This window comes from Pelobates fuscus, chromosome 13 (genome assembly GCF_036172605.1).
Source record: "Pelobates fuscus isolate aPelFus1 chromosome 13, aPelFus1.pri, whole genome shotgun sequence".
In the NCBI taxonomy this organism is placed as follows: domain Eukaryota; kingdom Metazoa; phylum Chordata; class Amphibia; order Anura; family Pelobatidae; genus Pelobates; species Pelobates fuscus.
Window position 1 is genome coordinate 108,057,530 of NC_086329.1, and position 20,439 is coordinate 108,077,968.

Genomic DNA, 20,439 nt, shown 5'->3' on the forward strand with positions numbered 1-20,439 from the left:
GGACGCTATAGTCACCAGAACAACTGCAGCTTATTGAATTTGTTCTGGTGCGTAGAATCATTACCTTCAGGCTTTTTGCAGTAAACACGGTTTGCTTCAGAGAAAATGCAGTGTTTACATTACAGCCTAGTGATTCCTCCACTGGCCACTCCTCAGATGGCTGCTAGAGATGCTTCCTGGGGCAGTGCTGCACAGTGTGTGACTGATATTCAGGGTCTCCACCCTCTGCATGCAGACACTGTGCTCCGTAGGGAAAGCATTGGATTGGCCAAAAATAATAAATGCTGATTATGTCAGCGAGGAGGCGGATCGGGGGCATGGTCAGCAACAGCGGACCCACGCGACACTGGAAATAAGTTAGGGACTTTCCAGCCAAGCAGTTTTACTCACCTGGTTCCAGCGCCGGGAGCCTCGTGAAGCCGCGCCCCCTATTTCGTCAAAATGACGAAATAGGCGGGCACGAGCAGGGAGCAATCAGACGCTTCCATGCTCCCTTGTGCACATGTGCGGCTTTGCCGCACATACTTCAGAGGGCGGCATTCATGCCGCCCTCTGAAGTCCTGAGCGCACTACCGCGCATGCGCACGGTGTGCATGGCCGCGAGCTGAGCTGACTGACAGCTCAGCTCGCGGTCTTTGCCCGCCCCCTCTCCTCTGCTGACAGGCTGGAGAGAGAAGGCGCGCACACAGTGCCTTCTCTCTCTTCTGCACACGTCAGACGTATTTTCAAACGTCTGACGTGTACAGGGCCTTTTTAGGGCCCTGCATGATAGGAAGTCCCTCTGGTGGCCATCTGAGTGACGGCCACTGGAGGTATTCCTATCAATCAATGTAAACACTGTATTTTCTCTGAAAATACAGTGTTTACATTAGATTGCCTGCAGGGAGCTATAGATCTCACCTGAACAAATACATTAAGCTGTAGTTGTTCAGGTGACTACAGTGTCCCTTTAAGGGGGTTTAAGGGTGTGGTGGCAAGCCACCTAAATAATGGTTTTAACACTATATGGTGAGGAATACAGGTTTGTGTTCCTTTAAACAAGATACACTTACAGGATTAAAAACCCTAATATCTCTGTCATCACCAGGTTAAAAAGAAGAATAAGAAGAAGAAGAAAAGTCAGATTTTGAAATGGTTTTATTATGCTTTGTGTGGTTTGTAAAAAGATGTACCGTATATACTCGAGTATAAGCCGACCCGAATATAAGCCGAGGCCCCTAATTTTACCCCAAAAAACTGGGAAAACTTATTGACTCGAGTATAGGACTAGGGTGGGAAATGCAGCAGCTGCTGGTAAATTTCTAAATAAAATTAGATCCTTAAAAAATTATATTAATTGAATATTTATTTACAGTGTGTGTATATAATGAATGCAGTGTGTGTGTGTATGAGAATGCAGTGTGTGTGTGTATGAGAATGCAGTGTGTGTGTGTATGAGAATGCAGTGTGTGTGTGTATGAGAATGCAGTGTGTGTGTATGAGAATGCAGTGTGTGTGTGTATGAGAATGCAGTGTGTGTGTGTATGAGAATGCAGTGTGTGTGTGTATGAGAATGCAGTGTGTGTGTGTATGAATGCAGTGTGTGTGTGTATGAATGCAGTGTGTGTGTATGAGTGCAGTGTGTGTGTGTATGAGTGCAGTGTGTGTGTATGAGTGCAGTGTGTGTGTGTATGAGTGCAGTGTGTGTGTGTATGAGTGCAGTGTGTGTGTGTATGAGTGCAGTGTGTGTGTGTATGAGTGCAGTGTGTGTATGTGTGTGTGTAATGCAGAGTGTGATGCAGAGCCTTGGTGGGGGGGTGGGCATTTTTTATTTTTTAATTATTATTTACATATTTTTTTTTGTTTCATTACATTTTTTTATTTTATTATTTTTATTTTATTATTTTTATTATTATTAATATATATATTTTTTTTTGTCCCCCCTCCCTGCTTGCTAGCTGGCCAGGGAGGGGGGCTCTCCTTCCCTGGTGGTCCAGTGGATGGGCACTGTGTAGGAGGGGGCTGTGGGGGCTGCAGAGAGATGTTACTTACCTTTCCTGCAGCTCCTGTCAGCTCTCTCCTCCTCTGCCGGTCCGTTCAGCACCTCGGTCAGCTCCCAGTGTAAATCTCGCGAGAGCCGCGGCTCTCGCGAGACTTACACTGGGAGCTGACAGAAGAGCTGAACGGACCGGCGGAGGAGGAGAGAGCTGACAGGAGCTGCAGGAAAGGTAAGTAACATCTCTCTGCAGCCCCCACAGCCCCCATTGTCTGTATTATGGCAATGCAAATTGCCATAATACAGACTCTGACTCGAGTATAAGCCGAGTTGGGGTTTTTCAGCACAAAAAATGTGCTGAAAAACTCGGCTTATACTCGAGTATATACGGTAAATAAAAGATAGGAAGCAAAGGCTTGACTTCTATTAATATACAATACTTGGCTTGTTTGGAAGGAACTCACTCCCAGTTACTGCATAAACAAAGCACTACTAGACTTCTTTACACAAGGAGAACGTATTCAATCACTGTGTACTGCTAACTATGCGTGTGTCACTCCTATTAATGTGAATCAAACCCCTATTACTAATTGTCCTGCATTATGGAGAAAGCATTAAAAAGAACAATATATAAAGACAGCAAAATAAAACGGGAAGAACCCCTCTCATGTATGAGAGAGTGGAGCTGTGTGTTTGTGCATATGAGAGAGTGGAGCTGTGTGTTTGTGCATATGAGAGAGTGGAGCTGTGTGTTTGTGCATATGAGAGTGTTGAGCTGTGTGTGTGTGTATGAGAGAGTGGAGCTGTGTGTGTGTGTATGAGAGAGTGGAGCTGTGTGTGTGTGTATATGAGAGAGTGGAGCTGTGTGTGTGTGTATATGAGAGAGTGGAGCTGTGTGTGTGTGTATGAGAGAGTGGAGCTGTGTGTGTGTAAGAGTGTGGAGCTGTGTGTGTGTAAGAGTGTGGAGCTGTGTGTTTGTGTGTATGAGAGTGTGGAGCTGTGTGTGTGTGTATGAATGAGAGTGTGGAGCTGTGTGTGTGCGTATGAGAGTGTGGAGCTCCACACGCTCATTCATACATACACACACACACACACAGCTCCACACTGTGTGTGTGTATGAGAGTGTGGAGCTGTGTGTGTGTGTGTGTATGAGAGTGTGGAGCTGTGTGTGTGTGTGTGTATGAGAGTGTGGAGCTCTGTGTGTATGTGTATGAGAGTGTGGAGCTCTGTGTGTATGTGTATGAGAGTGTGGAGCTCTGTGTGTATGTGTATGAGAGTGTGGAGCTCTGTGTGTATGTGTATGAGAGTGTGGAGCTGTGTGTTTATATGAGTGTGGAGCTGTGTGTGTGTGTGTGTATGTATGGGAGTGTTGAGCTGTGTGTGTGTGTGTGTGTGTGTGTGTGTGTATGTATGGGAGTGTTGAGCTGTGTGTGTGTGTGTGTGTGTGTATGTATGGGAGTGTGGAGCCGTGTGTGTGTGTGTGTAAGTATGAGAGTGTGTAGCTGTGTGTGTGTGTGTGTATGTATGTATGAGAGTGTGTAGCTGTGTGTGTGTGTATGTATGTATGAGAGTGTGTAGCTGTGTGTGTGTGTATGTATGGGAGTGTGTAGCTGTGTGTGTGTGTATGTATGGGAGTGTGTAGCTGTGTGTGTGTGTATGTATGGGAGTGTGTAGCTGTGTGTGTGTGTGTATGTATGGGAGTGTGTAGCTGTGTGTGTGTGTATGAATGGGAGTGTGTAGCTGTGTGTGTGTATGAATGAATGTATGAATGAATGAATGAGAGTGTTTAGCTGTGTATGTATGTATGTATGTATGTATGTATGTATGTATGTATATATGTATGTATGTATGTATGAATGAATGAATGAGAGTAGCTGTGTGTGTGACAAGTTTATTTCTTTGAATCCAACAAAGCAGGAATTAGAAATATTGGTGAACGTCATGAAGCACAAGGCTTTCACAAAAAGCTAATCTTACATAGACTGAGCAGTCCGATGCCTCATCCACTCCTGTGCTTAGCTCCTAAGATCGATCATTAAGCACTGGGCAGAATGTTTGGTTTACATGAAATTCTTACCCTGCACAGTTGCCACCGTTAGTGCCATAATGCATGCGTGGCTCGCTGGATGCCAGCTTTATTAAATCATTCCACTCCTTCTGCCATTCCTCCTCTGTGTATACGAGACCCGACTGAAAGAAGAACACATTTCGATTAAATATCACACACTTTGCAAGAAGCGAATGCTGAGAAATCAGGAGGTGTTGATTTTAGGCTGGAGAGCCACGGAGGGACTACTCCACAATATATCATCACTGCCGCTGGGTTAAATCTAAAGTTTTCCGGGTCTGACCTAAAAGCTTACAATGTAGACAAAAGGCATGTGATTTGCCAAAAAGTAAATGATTAATTTTAAAGCAGTGTTTTGTAGGTTTTCACTACCAGACCTGTCTCACTGTCAGAGAGCTTTACTTGTTATAAAACAGGTTCCGCCATTTAAAAAGCTTTCAAAGTGAGCAGCCATACATGCTGGGATCTAACATACTCCATGTACAGACACACACACTAATGCATTGTACACATTAACACCTTTATCAGAATTACCAGGAGGTCCATGGCACTGGCTTACATTTAGGGATGAACTGCTAACAAAGGGTTTAAACCAAAAGTGTTTAATCCAGCACGGTTTAGCTGTGCCTCTGTCCTTCCACTTTTGCCTAAGGCTTGAATCAGGAAGTCTTGAACAGGGACGCTTCTGAGTGGCTGCGAACGCTGGCTGACGCGCTAAGACAATCAGTAGTTTCCCACTCACACAATGACTTGAGAAAAATACGCTCTAAGCCCATTAACGCCGCCCCTGTCGGAGGCTGATTCAAGCCTTGGACAAAAGCGTAAGAGAAGGGGCAGAGCTAACCAGCACTGGATTCAGCACTTTGGGGTTAAGCTGTCCATTAATGGTTTAACTCCTAAAAGCAACACTATGCCAGCAACTGACACCATAAATGCATTCTGATGTGGTTGCTTTGGTGCACGGAGTGTTCTTTTAACCTTCCACAATGTTGTTTTGTGTTAAAACACAAAACCCTCTAGAAGAAAATATCCACTTGATCAAGTTTTACCAATAAAACAGCCTAATTAGGCCAACAAATTAATATCCTCGGCACGATCTGTCACATGTAATACCTCTTTATTTTGCACAGTTTGCTGAAATCGCCACCTCCGTTTCAGAGCCTCCTTCTCTGCCCCCTTCTCCATCAGCGTATACAGGGACTTCCGAAGCATGAGATCTCTGTCGTGGAAACCCCACATTCCTAGGAAACAACAGCAGAAAAGACAAATAAGATCTTTAAACCTTGGAACTTGGAGGAGATTGTGCAGAAGTCCGACTCCCAACTCCTCTGGATTAATCAATCCTCCCAGGCATGGTGTCATTAACTTTCCCCTATTTATGTTCCTTCCTTGACCTTACCAAGAGATGCTGCATGCAGCAGGCAGTTCCCATCGCCTGTGGTTGCCAAGGGGAGAAGTCTCTGGTAGCTGGGATCCACCTGTGCCCACCAGTTGAGGCGACCTGCCCAACAAGAAAAGAAAATAATTTCACTTTACAGTCAAATTGCCCTCTATCTCCAAAAAAACAAAACAAAAACCTATAAAGCTCAATCTCATTAAAAACCAAAAAACATGATGTATTAATAAATTAATACTACAAGTATTATATTAGTGGATAAAACTAGTGAAATATATAATGTTAGGATCTGATGGAGCAGTCTCTCTCTCCAAAAAATAAAATACAATTAGAAAAAATCCCATACAAAAATGTTCTCAGAAGAATGAAAATAAAATATTCTAAATAGATGGCACCTTTTATTTCACAAGTGAGAAGAATTTTAAAGAATATAAGCTAGACATAAATATATCGGAATAGTCGAAATAATAAATACAAAGACAAAAGGTCAATACATTTGATTCAGCTCACTTTTCCTTACGTTAATAAACAGCAGAAATACACCATTTTATTACATGAACTCAATGGGTTTTTATGGGCAAACAGTAGAAGTAAAAAGTTAGCAAAATCAGACACAAGAAATATTGCCCTGTATGTAAATTCCTGTGAGGACAGCCAAAGCACTTTAAATAAAAATAAATAAAAATAGCACTTTAAATAAACTAAAAAAAAAAATTAAATAAAAATAATACTACAAATAAAATGGGCGAGAAGGTGGGAGGGTGGGTCGGTGCCATCAGAGACCGATTGCAAATATCAGGGAAAGGAATCCACTTTAAACGCGGAACGCCTGGTACACAGCTACGAGGACAATAGCTGCACACAGAAACACTGCTATTTTCAGTCAATACATCTCCAGCCAAGTGGACACGTTCCAGCAGTGGGATGGAGCTGAACACTGGATGGTGTGGGCTAGTACGAGGTCACAGTGAGAAGGAGCTTCACTTTATTATTTAACTCTTTAATTACCTCATGCCTGGCATCAGAGCAAAGGGTTATCAGACCAACGCCAAGCCAAGTTTTATCAACTCCTCCAAGAACTGAACTGGAGAAAATCGCCTCAATGTCACCTATAGCTGGGATCCACTGGTCTAATTATTTTGTATATTTAAAGACTGGATGTATTTTTGCACATGATTTGTGTGTTCACTTTTTTTATATTGCTAATTTTTATGTGTTTACATTTCCGCACTCTTTGTATATGGTTTATGTGTTTACATTTTCGCTCTATGTATATGGTTTATGGGTTTACATTTCCGCACTCTTTGTATATGGTTTATGGGTTTACATTTCCGCACTCTTTGTATATGGTTTATGTGTTTACATTTTCGCTCTTTGTATATGGTTTATGTGTTTACATTTTCGCTCTTTGTATATGGTTTATGTGTTTACATTTCCGCACTCTATGTATATGGTTTATGCATTTACATTTCCGCACTCTATGTATATGGTTTATGCATTTACATTTCCGCACTCTTTGTATATGGTTTATGCGTTTACATTTCCGCACTCTTTGTATATGGTTTATGTGTTTACATTTCTGCACTCTTTGTATATGGTTTATGTGTTTACATTTCCGCACTCTTTGTATATGGTTTGTGTGTGTACATTTCCGCACTCTTTGTATATGGTTTATGTGTTTACATTTTCGCACTCTTTGTATATGTGTTTACATTTCCGCACTCTATGTATATGGTTTATGTGTGTACATTTCCGCACTCTTTGTATATGGTTTATGTGTTTACATTTCCGCACTCTATGTATATGGTTTATGTGTGTACATTTCCGCACTCTTTGTATATGGTTTATGTGTTTACATTTTCGCACTCTTTGTATATGTGTTTACATTTCCGCACTCTATGTATATGGTTTATGTGTGTACATTTCCGCACTCTTTGTATATGGTTTATGTGTGTACATTTCCGCACTCTTTGTATATGGTTTATGTGTTTACATTTCTGCACTCTTTGTATATAGTTTATGTGTTTACATTTCCGCACTCTTTGTATATGGTTTATGCGTTTACATTTCCGCACTCTTTGTATATGGTTTATGTGTTTACATTTCCGCACTCTTTGTATATGGTTTATGTGTGTACATTTCCGCACTCTTTGTATATGGTTTATGTGTTTACATTTTCGCTCTATGTATATGGTTTATGTGTTTACATTTCCGCACTCTTTGTATATGGTTTATGTGTTTACATTTCCGCACTCTTTGTATATGGTTTATGTGTTTACATTTCCGCACTCTTTGTATATGGTTTATGTGTTTACATTTCCGCACTCTATGTATATGGTTTATGTGTGTACATTTCCGCACTCTTTGTATATGGTTTATGTGTTTACATTTTCGCACTCTTTGTATATGGTTTATGTGTTTACATTTTCGCACTCTTTGTATATGGTTTATGTGTTTACATTTTCGCTCTATGTATATGGTTTATGTGTTTACATTTCCGCACTCTTTGTATATGGTTTATGTGTTTACATTTCCGCACTCTTTGTATATGGTTTATGTGTTTACATTTCCGCACTCTATGTATATGGTTTATGTGTGTACATTTCCGCACTCTTTGTATATGGTTTATGTGTTTACATTTCCGCACTCTATGTATATGGTTTATGTGTGTACATTTCCGCACTCTTTGTATATGGTTTATGTGTTTACATTTCCGCACTCTTTGTATATGGTTTATGTGTTTACATTTCCGCACTCTTTGTATATGGTTTATGTGTTTACATTTCCGCACTCTTTGTATATGGTTTATGTGTTTACATTTCCGCACTCTTTGTATATGGTTTATGTGTTTACATTTCCGCACTCTATGTATATGGTTTATGTGTGTACATTTCCGCACTCTTTGTATATGGTTTATGTGTTTACATTTCCGCACTCTTTGTATATGGTTTATGTGTTTACATTTCCGCACTCTTTGTATATGGTTTATGTGTTTACATTTCCGCACTCTTTGTATATGGTTTATGTGTTTACATTTCCGCACTCTATGTATATGGTTTATGTGTGTACATTTCCGCACTCTTTGTATATGGTTTATGTGTTTACATTTCCGCACTCTTTGTATATGGTTTATGTGTGTACATTTCCGCACTCTTTGTATATGGTTTATGTGTTTACATTTCCGCACTCTTTGTATATGGTTTATGTGTTTACATTTCCGCACTCTTTGTATATGGTTTATGTGTTTACATTTCCGCACTCTTTGTATATGGTTTATGTGTTTACATTTCCGCACTCTATGTATATGGTTTATGTGTGTACATTTCCGCACTCTTTGTATATGGTTTATGTGTTTACATTTCCGCACTCTATGTATATGGTTTATGTGTGTACATTTCCGCACTCTTTGTATATGGTTTATGTGTTTACATTTCCGCACTCTTTGTATATGGTTTATGTGTTTACATTTCCGCACTCTATGTATATGGTTTATGTGTTTACATTTCCGCACTCTATGTATATGGTTTATGTGTTTACATTTCCGCACTCTTTGTATATGGTTTATGTGTTTACATTTTGCATTATGCATGTGGCATTGTCACATGATTAAGATACACTATTAAGGATAGTAAATGGCAGGTAATGTTTACCTAAGTTGGTGCTATGAGCGGTGTTATGGATTTTTATATAGTTACACGGTTATGATGTCTAGGTAATGCTTAGGTTTGAAATTGGTACCAATGTAGTAGGATTGTATTCTGAGTATTAGGAAATGGGGATATTAATTATTTCTGTAACGCTTATACTGGAAGTCTATCTTTTTTTTTTTTTTTTTAAATAGTATTTTATAAATGACTGCTGCATATTTGTTCAGAGGCCAACTGTTACACTGCCCCTGTTTGTACACGGTACAGTGACTATATATCTGCTGTTACACCACTGCCCCTGTTTGTAAACGGTACAGTGACTATATATCTGCTGTTACACTGCCCCTGTTTGTAAACGGTACAGTGACTATATATCTGCTGTTACACTGCCCCTGTTTGTACACGGTACAGTGACTATATATCTGCTGTTACACTGCCCCTGTTTGTAAACGGTACAGTGACTATATATCTGCTGTTACACTGCCCCTGTTTGTACACGGTACAGTGACTATATATCTGCTGTTACACCACTGCCCCTGTTTGTAAACGGTACAGTGACTATATATCTGCTGTTACACTGCCCCTGTTTGTAAACGGTACAGTGACTATATATCTGCTGTTACACTGCCCCTGTTTGTACACGGTACAGTGACTATATATCTGCTGTTACACTGCCCCTGTTTGTACACGGTACAGGGACTATATATCTGCTGTTACACCACTGCCCCTGTTTGTACACGGTACAGTGCTGGCATCACTCTAAATTTCCAATGGCTAGGGAGAAGTTCTGCGCCCCTCTGGTGTCACTGGAGAGAGAGGTAATAATGTAGGCGGAGCATGTTGTAAGCCCTGTAAATGCCTCGAGTGTTCGCAGATAGCAGCAGCTGTAAATATTAGGATGAAGGGAGACTGATAACGTAAGAAGCATATGTGGTTATAGTGCTTGGAGAATAAATTTAATTAAACCGATTTATTGAATCTTTGATTATTGTACTCATCCACTTTTTAACAAATTCTTCCCTTTTTGTATCACAAAAAGCACTGCTACATTGCTTTATAATGTTGCAAGTACTGCTTAATATAGACATGTTGTGAAATACGTTCATTTAATTTCTCTTGCCAAAGCCAAGCCCTGAGCAGCAGCCCTTTAATGAACATCACACATTGGCTAGAATCCTAAGTTAGTCACAACAAGCGTGACATCAGCCCTGAAGAATCTGCAATGTCCTAACAACAGTGGGTATGATCACCACAGTAAGACAGCTCCTTACACCCTTACAAATAAATACGCTCAGGAATGAAAAAAATATGGTTGAAAGCTGCTTGGAGCAATTTGTCTAAAAGTAGCTGGTGGGATTCCAGTTAGGGCAATTTTTAAATTAAGTTCAGAACAGCAGTCAGCTTACAGTGGACCCATCACGTGATTTCTTTTTTTTTTTGCATTTTCTGTAGTAAAAAAAATACAGGTGAAACAGTCCTATCTAATTAAAGACCTGTAATGAAATGTTTAATCTTTATTTATCAGCAATCTGCTTTTGCAACATCTAGCAGTCTTATGTGACCGGAGTTTGTCACTGACAAAATAATATAGAAATTAACTTGATTGAAAGTTCTGCACGACACTATAATTTAATCTACATAGACATATACTGTCCGTGGTGTAACAATTCGTAGTAGAGCTTGCTTGATGGCATGCTGGCTAAGGCTTTTACTGCCAGGCTTAAAAATGCAAACATTATAAAAACAAAACTTTGTTACAAAGAAAATAAATCAAAAGGACGATCAGACAAAACTTCTGGAAGCAACACATGCCGATCATTGGTCACAAGTTACACTATAGATCTCTGCTTAAGCAGCTCACCTGCATGCTCCAACGCTACAAGCATAGACTGTTCGATCAGATCCCGTTCGATGAAGCTGCGGAATTCATCTTTGTACACCGTCAGGTCTGGGAGCTGGAAAGTGCAAACAGGCGTCTCAAGGGCATGCTCACTGCTACCGTTACTGGAAACGTGCGAACGAGCAAGGGAGACAATGGAGGAGCTGGCATGAGAGATTCCTCTGGACAGGCGCTTTTCTGAAATAGAAAGGAGGAAGTGGTATAAATAATATGTAAATAGCAGCCACATACACTGCAGTGTGGTACCATGGTTAAAGTGACACACTCCACACACCTAAAGCAGTTTAGATTGCTGAAGTGCTTCATATGTGAAGAGTGTGATTTTAATAGAATTACAGTATCACAATTTTATAAATGAACCTGGTTATACCCCCCAACTGTTAGAAACCCGGTCCTGTTACTTCCTGGTTTGTTTAGCTCAGTGAAGCTAAACTCAAGAGGCAGCAATTGCTCAGAGCACCTGCCTTGCAAAGACTTCTCATTGTTATTAATATTTTTAACCCCTTAAGGACACATGACGTGTGAGGCATGTCAAGATTCCCTTTTATTCCAGAAGTTTGGTCCTTAAGGGGTTAAAGAGACCACAAACTCAGCAGCACTGTACAATAGGTAGATTAACAGATCTGTATTTGCAACAAGACGAATTGGACGAACAGGAACAGAATGTGGAGGGCCCTGCTAAAAATAAGCCACCAAAAATTTTGACGGGGTTAGAAGGGGAGGGCTTACTAAGGCTACAGACAAGAGAAGTTTTTAGATATAACTCAATAATTTTAATTTTATGTTTTTTCATAATTCACATTTCTCCCTCAAACTAAAACTACTTTAGCACTAAGGCGAAGCCAATGCACATTATGTAACTCATTGTCTTTTCCCAAACACACCCACGTTGAAGATTGCAGCCTATAATCAGGAAAAAGTTAAATGTCATAGAATTTATGCAATCAACATCTACCTAAGCCCTGAACATGCAGGAACAAAATATCAATCAGAATAAGCCATGTGTTGGTTCCCCCAAAGTGGTCACTTTGTGTGTTCCCGAAATGTAACTCTGCTGCCTCAAGGACACACTAAAGCTTAGGAGAAAATCATCTCATCCAAACTCAGGAATGAACGAATTTTCCAGAAACTCACTGACTTCACACATGCCTGTCTTGTTGGCCTGAGGTTCAGCAATCGTCACAAAGTCTGTCTTTAAAACCCACCAATGGTCAAACCCGAGGCGACATTTTTCTAGATGTGCAAGTAGGATAATACCGTACTCCTGCAGGCCTGGCAGAATGAAGGAGGTGTTACCTTGGACGATATCATCCTGCCGCTGGAGGGCCGGCCTCATGGAACGAACTACTTCAGGGGCTTTAAAGCTGCGACCTTCAGTAAACGAATGGCCCAGACCTCCAGCATTTGCCGGTCGAAGTTGGTCGTAGTCACTGAGGGCTGCATTTACGTCCCATTTCTTACCTAGGATAAAGAAAGTACAATACAAACATTAAACTGTCTACAACCCGCTTCATGCCATTCCATGGAGGATGCAAAAACAATCAAACTGCTTTTCATACAGGTTTTAGTTTAAAACAATATGTTTTTAGAGAAGACCTTTTAATGACTCCTGAGCCAAAACTAATCTCTCCCCCCGGCCCCCCCATACACAAAATAAGAAGCCAGTCTGTGAGACGGGTGCAGGTTTTCATTACGGAATGGGAAAGAGCGCTAAGCACCAGAGAAAGGTGAAGAATAAGAAAGTAATTACTTGTTCTGTATATTCATCATACTTAACACAGGCATCAAATCAAAATGACATAACCGGATTGCGAGGACAAGACAGGACGGAGCAAAGTGAGCCCTTCTAATGCAGACGTTTTATATGTATGTAAATAAGGAATAATCATGAAGCACTGTCTTAGATATACTGAATAAATATAATTTGGTATTTATTTATTTTATTTATTTATTTAATAAATTGATTGTAGGTTCTCTTTAGCAGCTGTTGAACAAACTGTAAAAATTATGATAAATATAAAAAAAAACAGGCCAGCTCCCAGATTTTTTTTCTCCTATTTCTCTAAAGAGAGACTAAGCAATTTCCCGGAGTGACCTTCAGCCCTGCTACGTGAAGACGACATGCCTTGTAAAGGAGCGTGTGTGTATTATCACAGGTTCAGAACGCTGAATGTACTCACCAAGAGCATGCTGCGGCCGCAGTGTTATTGGAATAGAATTTATATTATGTAATTCATTCAAACTCATTACAATCAATCATGTTAAAGTACTCAGCATCTCCGAGAAGCCCAACAGTCACATACAGCAGTCACACATTCGCACTGGAACGCACACGAGGTTTATACCCAGTCAGCGGACACTCTCAGACATTTAACTAACTAACATTTGCAGGTAGACCAGTATATACAGCCAGAGGGATATCTGGGCTATAAATCTATAAATAACAATACATGACTATCAGAGGCAGAGTAGGTTTTACGCAGATTCTGCAGATTTTGTTGTAAAGAAAGACATTATGCAGAGTACCAATACCCAAAGACCACATTGCCTTATAATTCAGAAATCGTCTTGTGAACTTACTCATCATGTAAACTCACCTACCGAAGGCAAGACCTCTTGGCATCTTGTAATCCGGGGCAGTTAACATTAGGTAGACCAACCGCTTTAATCGAGTTTGCAGTTAAATCTCTCCCGAGCTGGGTAAAAAGCAGTTAAATAAAATGATGAAGATCTGCCTTGTGTATTCTTCAAAAACTCACAGAAAAACAAAGGGGACAGTAAGCAAGCGATATCAAAATCCTTTATAATACGGCAGCAAATCCAGGCTCATTTTGTCTCCATACACGTCTGCCCACTAGATGGTAAACATGTTTACTCTGCAGAAACCAGACCAAATATACAGCCTTCGATCCCTTCTCGTTCTTCGTGCTAGACACAAACTTTCCTCAACCATGACACATGCGCTGACTGCAATACACAGTATCGAGCCGGCGAAAAGAAACAAACAAAATCTGAAAATCTGAACAGGCCTTAAATGAGAATATGGTGCAACTCCCCCTCCCCAACAAAACAAAAACAAAAATAAAAAAAAGAGGGGTCTCCGTGAAACGTTATGGTTAAATAGTTTTAAAGCAGCTATCTTCCTTTTGCGGAGAATGCTGCTTGGGTATATAACTGCATAGCAAGGCAGAGAAATGATGTGCTTCTATAATCTCAGACTTTCGCTCTCTACAATAAACCTTTGTGTTTACAGAGCAACTTTCCATTCTGTTATCTGGGTTTATAGAAGGCGTGGATTGAAATTCCTGAAAATAGCAGCACTAGGTCACCGAGATAGCCGTGTACTTTGGGAGGATCCAATCTACAGGCTGTACGTGAAAACCTACAGACCATTATCTGATCACATTGCAGAATATTCTGAAAAGCAGCGAGTTACTACAACCATGCGATCGGCAGAGCAAACACAGAGGAAGCCGCGCAGCATGCACACAGCGAGTGCTTTCTGTTCAGACAAACCACACAGAAAACAGAGCTATTTCAAGGTGAATGCAGCTTCACCTTAAAGTGTATGTGAAAGGATTTCCGTGCTAGACGGTTCTCAGAATGTGTTCACTCTTTAGATAATTACACACAACTACTTTAAAACAGGTTTGATTCTATCCCCAGAACTATATCAATGCAGATATGACACAGGTAAACGTTAAGCATTTAAATAAAGGGAACTGTAGTGACCAGATTACCTTGCGTTCCAGCTTTAATATCAAACAGGTTAAAGGGACACCAACTCACTGTAGTAGTTATGGTGCCAGGAGTGCCCCTCCCCCATGTAAGGAGTCAATCATTTTTTGACATTGCACAGCTCCCCCTACTAAAGAAAGAGAGGAAGAGGTTCCTAAACAGGATTTTTTAATTAGGGATAGACCAATAATCGGTAGCCCCGATTATTAGAGCAGATATTCAGCATATTTACGGTAATTGGTATTGGTCTTGCAATTTACCAAATTACCGATAAGTTACTCACCGCACGCTGTCCTCCATAACCAGAAACTCCAGCCATGTCGCAACCTGATGTCACCTCTCCCTGTGAACCCCTCAATGCAGAGTTCAGCTGATTACAGGGAGGGCAGAGTGAATAATTGATTTAATTTATTTATTACTGGCATTTAGAAATCGCCCACATATCCTGCAGCGCTGTACAATTCGGAAAAAGACAATACAATACAAGCAGATCAATACAAAAGGTAGAGGTCCCTGCCTGGGAGCTTACAATCTAAAGCTTATTTAGAATATCGGCAATGGTTATCGGTAAATCAGCCCAAAAGGTGACAGATAACATGGACCAGCACCAGCTGATAAAACGATATCTAGTCTCAATGTCCTGCAATGCTTAGGAACCTCTCGGGCATTCGTAGTGGAGGCAGACAGTGACACCTGGATGTCCTCGGGCAAGAGGTCAAGCAATTCAAAACAAAAAGTTTGACTCCTTACTGTGAGCTGCAGTGGTTATGGTGCCTGGAGTGTTCCTTTAAGATCCGTTAAGAAAGACTAATTCTAATCAGCAAATCTTGACAGAGATAACATATTACAAAGTCCACACAGAAACTCAGTCATAAGATCTAAAAAAGCTCTTACAGGGCAGATAATGATTAGACTTTCTCCCATACATTAAATTGTCCTGCTTTGAATTAAACCGGTTTGGTCATGTTTCTGGTTTTAACGTAATATACTTCTATATCAAATCTGGCATATTTAAATTATGGGATTTTTATGCATCCCAATTTCAGGTTTAAATGTAGGTAGAGTATTTTACCTTGAACCATTTCTTTCTCATGACAATTTAAAGGCTCAGTCCGCATTATTAAACTGACCCTGAAATCGCTCCTATATACAAAGAATACACCATACATCATAAAGACACATGATGCATTCAATGTAAAATACTCTTTGTGTAACACCCACCCCTGGGTCATCCTCCGCTCCGCCTGCATCCCTAAGCAGGGCCAATCTCCGCAGAACAATGTAACGTCACATCACTCCTACACTCCCTAGCCAGCGCTATAAGTGCATCATGCGCAGTTGTTGCTGTTCTTGGAGAAGAGAGGGATCTCCCGAGTGAGGTCTTTTCTGCTCTCCTTGTCAATCAATGCCTCAGCACCCCGCAGCATTGACGGATAGCTGGGACCTATTTTTGTTAGAAAAACTATTAGCACACTGTATAGATTAAAAAACCAAAAAAACACACACACCCCTTTGCTATTCCACCACCTACAACAAGTTGGGGGAAAACACACGATAGTGGGAAATAGCCATAGAAAGCTAGGCCATAAAAGTTTGGCAATAGCTCTGTCACACGTAGTCACAGCGGGCACTGCCTGACATTGAAAGAGTGGCATGCCCTGTGGAGGCCAATCAAAGGCCAAACTCTGAATTACAAGTTACTGGGAGGCTAGACGGCAGACGCGGGCGTTGTTCAAAGACATGTGAAGGGTGTGCTGAAATATTTATCTGTCTTACGTCACGCTGAATGCACGATGCCCACTGCTATGAACGCAGCCCGTGGAGATCTCCATAAAGATACACTCACCATGGGACTCTAATCACTGTAACACAAGCAAAACTTGAGTCACAGTTTGTAAAGGAAAAAGTGTCATGGCTTGTAATGGTTAGTACAATTTAACCCCTTCAGTACCACAAACATTCATATTAACACTGCTAGCGTGTCCGCTTACAATCTGCACTACGACATGTATAGTGAGGATAGGGACAGCCTGCAGTTCGGATCATCAAGCGATTACGCTTAATATTAAAGGGGACACATAAAACATGTTGAATATTCAGCTGGCAATAACTCTCAGACTGGTCACCTAGCGGGAGTCCCCCAATGTCTTCCTTTAACCTTCTCTAGAACTATCTATTCATTACATGAAAATCTGTCACGATGGCAGCAGTCATAGGCGGTGTGATCAATTCAACAAACATTTCACAAATGATCACCAATAAAAAGGCCAAGCTGGTAACAGCAACAGTAACATGTACAGATGTAAAATAAAATAATAGCCATGCAGTTTACAGCATGTCTGCAGTTGGGCTAGGTATAGTTGCTGTGATGTCAGCAGCCATGCAGTTGGGCTAGGTATAGTTGCTGTGATGTCAGCAGCCATGCAGTTTTCAGCATTTCTGCAGTTGGGCTAGGTATAGTTTCTGTGATGTCAGCAGCCATGCAGTTTCCAGCATGTCTGCAGTTGGGCTAGGTATAGTTGCTGTGATGTCAGCAGCCATGCAGTGTCCAGCATATCTGCAGTTGGGCTAGGTACAGTTGCTGTGATGTCAGCAGCCATGCAGTTTCCAGCATATCTGCAGTTGGGCTAGGTACAGTTGCTGTGATGTCAGCAGCCATGCAGTTTTCAGCATGTCTGCAGTTGGGCTAGGTATAGTTGCTGTGATGTCAGCAGCCATGCAGTGTCCAGCATATCTGCAGTTGGGCTAGGTACAGTTGCTGTGATGTCAGCAGCCATGCAGTTTTCAGCATGTCTGCAGTTGGGCTAGGTATAGTTGCTGTGATGTCAGCAGCCATGCAGTGTCCAGCTTGTCTGCAGTTGGGCTAGGTATAGTTGCTGTGATGTCAGCAGCCATGCAGTGTCCAGCATTTCTGCAGTTGGGCTAGGTATAGTTGCTGTGATGTCAGCAGCCATGCAGTTTCCAGCATTTCTGCAGTTGGGCTAGGTATAGTTGCTGTGATGTCAGCAGCCATGCAGTTTCCAGCATGTCTGCAGTTGGGCTAGGTATAGTTGCTGTGATGTCAGCAGCCATGCAGTGTCCAGCATATCTGCAGTTGGGCTAGGTATAGTTGCTGTGATGTCAGCAGACATGCAGTTTCCAGCATTTCTGCAGTTGTGCCAATTAGTTCCACTCTACTGGGAAGAGGAAACAATTTAAAAAGCCCAATCGATGCTGAAGGGAGTACAGGTTAATTAGGAAGCTGATCAATTATAATATACACACCAAAAAAACCAACAGATTTATAGTTTTTAACAAAATATTCACACTGTTTTAAATGTGCTTTATGAAGATGCAAAGTCAGTTTCTGAGGGCGGACGTAACCATCGAAGGCAGATCCTGTGACGCCAAAGAGGAGTTGGAGATTGGGCCCATTCGAGGCTCCCTTTAATGGGCGCTCAATATTCATGAGCTAGGTGAAGGCTTGTTTACTGCTGGGATAGCGCATTCAAGATTCAATACAAGCTTTCCCAGGAAATGTTGGCTTAATTGTTTCACAGCCAAAACCTTCCCCTCTGAACCAACTCCTTCTCTTCCACTGGAAAACACCAGGACAGGAAACAAGTCTCCAAACAAAAAGGACCGTACAAAAAAAAAACAATAATTATATTGGCAGCGGCAGGCAATATTTTTAATAAAGTTGTTTTAAAATTAATTTCGAAGGGGATTCAACAGGAAAAGTTTCTCTTGAATTGAGGGGTTTCCAGTAAATGTGAATTGAACTTTTCCAGCATGCCAATCAGCATTTGAACTGAGAAGGTGCCAGTGAGGGGCCACGAAAGTAACTCAATGTGGATCACTGCTCAGGTTACCTAAATAGAAGGAGGTGTGGTTGCATGCAGGAACTCTTGTTAGAGACCATGCATTTAAGTGGTTTTGTCCAGTGTCATGATTGTGCTAAATTTTCTGCTTCTGGAACCGTCCCCTAGGTGCGGGAGTGTAGAAGGCTGGTAACCATTTTGGGATAGAGATAGGTAAATATTGTTCTCTGGTAGCTAGATACCCATTTCAAGATTCTATGTGATAAGCCATAAATGAAGAGACTTCAAATGAAAACAAATACAGTTTTATCCCCAGACTTCTTAGAGATGCATCACAATAACGCAATATGGCTACAGTCCATAAAGAGGAGCGTTATGTGGGATTTTTATCACATAGAAGAATTATCAGAGAATTACAATAAATGTGAGGCTTTCCTCCAGTGTTTACATCTGCAGGGGGAAAACCTAGGGGACCTGGCACCGAGACCACTTAATTGAGCTGAAGTGGTCTGGGTGACTACAGTGGTCCTTTAAAATAAATAGTAATTCTATTAGAGGCAGCCACCTTTTAGCAGGATCTGCCATGAATATTCCTCCTGGTCATGAAAGCCTTCCATCTAATGAACACAGAGTCTTACGAGAAGGATAAACAAGGTTCAGGCGTGAATACAGGAGCAGTCAAGTAAAGTAAAACAAAGTTATTTCTATGATTGTTTTAAAGGCATATTATAGCATATATTAATTATTATATTAAATTATAATGTTATAGACCACATATGGTAAATAGGGTTTGTTTCGGAGGAGGCCAGATCGGTCAGGGGGTCAGGTGGTAGATCAGGATATACCCCATAGTTCAGGAAAGGATGCACTGTTTTACCAATGGAGCCCAATGACCGTTCACTACTGTGACCCATTACAATCCAGTATTCGAGGAGTTTTCTAGGATTAGCTGTAACAATATAAATGTTTTCTGTATTTGTTCATTGCATAATTTCAGTATAGGCAGTTTTTAAATAATTTTTTGTTTGTTTCATGTATTTGGTTATATAGCTCAGGGCTGGACAAATCCCAGGCGCCAGATTGCCACGGCAACTAGAAATTTCTCCCTGGCGTCTGGGATTTGCCAGCTCTCTAGTTTGGGAGGGAGCTTTGACGGCGGCAGTCATGAAGAATATCGAAGGTGACCACCCGCCCGCGGGTACATGGAGGTGGGTGGCTGCCCTGAAGAGCATTGAGGAGGTGGCGGCGCGCGAGGGAGGCTGAGTGAGTTGCAATTCAAACAAAAATGTGTGTGTGTGAGAGACTGTCAGAGTGTGTGTGTGAGCAAGAGCCTGTCAAGAGTGTGTGAGCGCCTGTCAGAGTGTGTGTGTGCGAGTCTGTCAGCGTGTGCGTGCAAGCCTGTTGTCAGCAGAAGAGTGTGTGGGTGTTTAAGTACCTACCCCCTCCGATCGCATGAGGAAGGTGTTTTTACTCACCTTTCTTCCCATCTTCCCACACCGTGCCAGTTTCACCATGGCTGAGATGATCAATCTTTATGATCTCAGCTAAGGCAATGCTTTCCCTTAGGAAAACATTGGGAGGATTTTGTGCATGCGCAGCAAATTTACCAATCCGCATCTCCTCATTACATTAATCAATCTCTGTGAGCAACATTCAGTGATCCAAGGAGACATCTGACTGCTATTTTGGGGTCAAGAAGGAATTTTTTCCTAGCTTGTTGCAAAATTGGAAGCGCTTCAGACTGGGTTTTTTTCCTTCGTTTGGATCAACAGCAACAACATATGTGAGAAAGGCTGAACTTGATGGACGCAAGTCTCTTTTCAGCTATGTAACTATGTAACGATGTAACCTGGGTGCTGCACATGGCACAGCAGTGACCCAGGATTCTATAGTGGCCATCTGAGTGACTGACTGT

The 20,439-nt window shown here is 41.4% G+C and overlaps 1 protein-coding gene across 1 annotated transcript in view; it reads right to left on the minus strand.

Annotated features, from left to right (window-relative positions):
• The window catches only part of OTUD7B (OTU deubiquitinase 7B), a 58,671-nt gene that overhangs the window by 13,797 nt on the left and 24,435 nt on the right, over window positions 1-20,439 (minus strand). The window contains exons 2-6 of the mRNA XM_063440437.1: window positions 12,283-12,447; window positions 10,948-11,163; window positions 5,443-5,544; window positions 5,157-5,284; window positions 4,053-4,165 (exon numbers count right to left, since the gene is read on the minus strand). Of these exons, the coding sequence (XP_063296507.1) occupies window positions 4,053-4,165; window positions 5,157-5,284; window positions 5,443-5,544; window positions 10,948-11,163; window positions 12,283-12,447 (724 nt within the window). The remainder of the gene's footprint in view (window positions 1-4,052; window positions 4,166-5,156; window positions 5,285-5,442; window positions 5,545-10,947; window positions 11,164-12,282; window positions 12,448-20,439) is intronic.